This window comes from Amborella trichopoda, chromosome 3 (genome assembly GCF_054954075.1).
Source record: "Amborella trichopoda isolate Santa Cruz 75 chromosome 3, AtrichopodaSantaCruz75HAP2 v2.0, whole genome shotgun sequence".
NCBI lineage: Eukaryota > Viridiplantae > Streptophyta > Magnoliopsida > Amborellales > Amborellaceae > Amborella > Amborella trichopoda.
In genome coordinates, this window is record NC_142338.1 from 43,216,164 (window position 1) to 43,218,537 (window position 2,374).

The 2,374-nt window shown below is 40.3% G+C and overlaps 1 protein-coding gene across 1 annotated transcript; it reads left to right on the top strand.

Moving 5' to 3' along the window:
- On the top strand, window positions 1-1,294 carry LOC18422682 (late embryogenesis abundant protein). The gene has a single exon (XM_006878573.4). It carries the CDS (start codon window positions 405-407, stop codon window positions 1,131-1,133), a length of 729 nt encoding a protein of 242 aa, XP_006878635.3. The 5' UTR covers window positions 1-404; the 3' UTR covers window positions 1,134-1,294.
- The last annotated feature ends 1,080 nt before the right edge of the window (window positions 1,295-2,374 follow it).

A 2,374-nucleotide genomic window follows, 5' to 3' on the forward strand; every position in this document is an offset into this window, starting at 1 on the left:
CGGGCCGGTCTGGGCGAGGCCGGCACCGGCCATCGGGCCACAATTTGTGATCGGTGCCCTACTCTTTTTGGGCGGGGCTGTATGCCAATTGCCAGCCCAGCCCAACAGGGTCATCACTGTAGAATGGGGACCTACTGGTACCCGACATGAACCGAACAGAAGATTCCCGAGAAAACAAGACTTGAACTTAACAGGGTCCTAGAAGCTTTTGTTTGTTGGGTAACATAGGTTTTGTAAATGGTATTGACAGAGAGGCATATTCGACCAGGAGCCTAGCCTTCTCCTTTGGTTTAGTATGGAATAGAATTGGCTTGGCACATGAGCAAAGAAGATACCTAACCTTATGATAACCTCACCATGTTACCTCTTTCCCTTGCATTGGTATAATTTCACCCAAGCAAACTATGCTCCCTCCTCCCCTCTCTAAAGCCCCACCACCATTCTTCTATGATGATGTTTCTCTCTCTCTCTCTCTCTCTCTCTCTCTCTCTCTCTCTCTCTCTCTCTCCATGCCTTACGAAGAGAACCCCAAGAAACCCTTTTACATTCCAAAAAAGGCCACCAACCCCTTCTTCTGGCTTGCTGCCATAGCTTGCAGCATACTTGCAAGCGCAGTGATCATAACATGCCTTGTTGTCTTCATAGGCTACATGGTCTACAAGCCTCGAATCCCGAGCATCGCGGTCACATACGCGCACCTGGATCGACTAGACTATGATCAATACAGCCAACTCCAAACCCAAATCACCCTAATTGTCACAGCTGAGAACGACAATCGTAGGGCCCATGCCAGATTCTCAGACTTAAGGTTTCTTCTCTACTTTCAGGGGCTTCCCATAGCCGATTTGAGGGCAGCTTCTTTTGATGTGCCAAAGAATAGTAGCCTTCCATTGCACTATGTAGTCCAATCTGCCCCAGTTCCATTAGGAGGAGGAGCAATGGAGGAAATCAACAGTGGTTTGCAAAACAACAAAATTCCTTTCACCTTGAAGGGATCGGTACGTACCAGATGGAGATTGGGGGGAGTGGGGTCGGTCAAGTTCACCTCGCACTTATATTGTTACCTCGAATTCTTTCCTCCATTTATCAATGGGAGTAGCATTTCAAAAGCTTGTGGCACCAAGTCTCAGTGATTAAGGGAAGCAGGTAGTCATAAGCCTTCGACATTTTTCTTTGCCGGTGGGGAGACCCAACGAATTTTCAATAACATATTATGTACATTTATTGCTAAATTTTTACATATATCCATAGATACTACATAATTTTAGATTCAAGTGGAGTGATATTGATGGATGAATCTTCATAGTTTCATTCACTGAGTATGAATGAATGCATACATAGTGATGAATGGCATTCATGTACTTCTTCTTGCTTTTATTTTTTTTCTTTTTTTGGGGCATTTGCAGGAAAGGTTCAAATCTAAGAGTTCGCATTTCGAACCGGGTGTCCCACCGGCATGGTTTCTATTCATGTAAATTCAACAGAGATATTTTGCAAAAACATATGGGTGGACATGGATCGCTTCCTTGAGAGCAAATCATACACTTTCTTGACCAGCAAGAACACACCTATTGAACGAGAATTCATTTTTATCTCAAAATTTCAAAAATATCTTTGATTTAGTGGATGGAAAAAATTAGAAAAGTAAAATGAAATTTGATTTTGAGTTCTTAAAAGTATATATCTAAATAAAATCTATCGAATGTCGGGTTTGGGTTCACTGTTGGAGCAAAATTCATTCAGACCAATTTTAAGCTACGATTTCTTTCTTTTCTCTTTTATTTACCATTCACAGTTGAGATGCAAAGGTCAAACAAATCTCTTACAATACGCTCCTGCAAGAATGCAAAACATATTCCCTGATCACATTAGGGACATGTACGATTTGATGGGTGCGAAAAGCTTCAACATAGGGTAGGATATGGAGTCGATTATTCACCTCCAATCCAATGTATATAGTTGAGAGCAACACAAAATGAGTGTGAGTGGCCTAGACTACTTATCCAAATAGTCATTTGGGCATATTGAGGTGTGGGCAAGCTTTCTATGTTTTCCCTACAACATAAAATTTATATATTTCCCCTTGTCCAACTATCCGTTCTGAATGGAGGGCTAAGATTGCTCCAATCACAATGTCACATCTCTATACTATTTTATTTTTAATTATTTTTCTATAAACCATCTTAAAACCAAAATTTGTACGTTCAATCCTCTATTAAACTCGCACTAGTGAAAAATATAAAAAAAAATATTTCTGACAAAAAAATAACCAAAATACCCCTAAAAAGTTTTAGGGGTATTTTGGTCATTAAATTTTATCAAAATATTTTTTTTAATATTGTTTATAGGTGCACCCCAATGAGAAGATGGCACG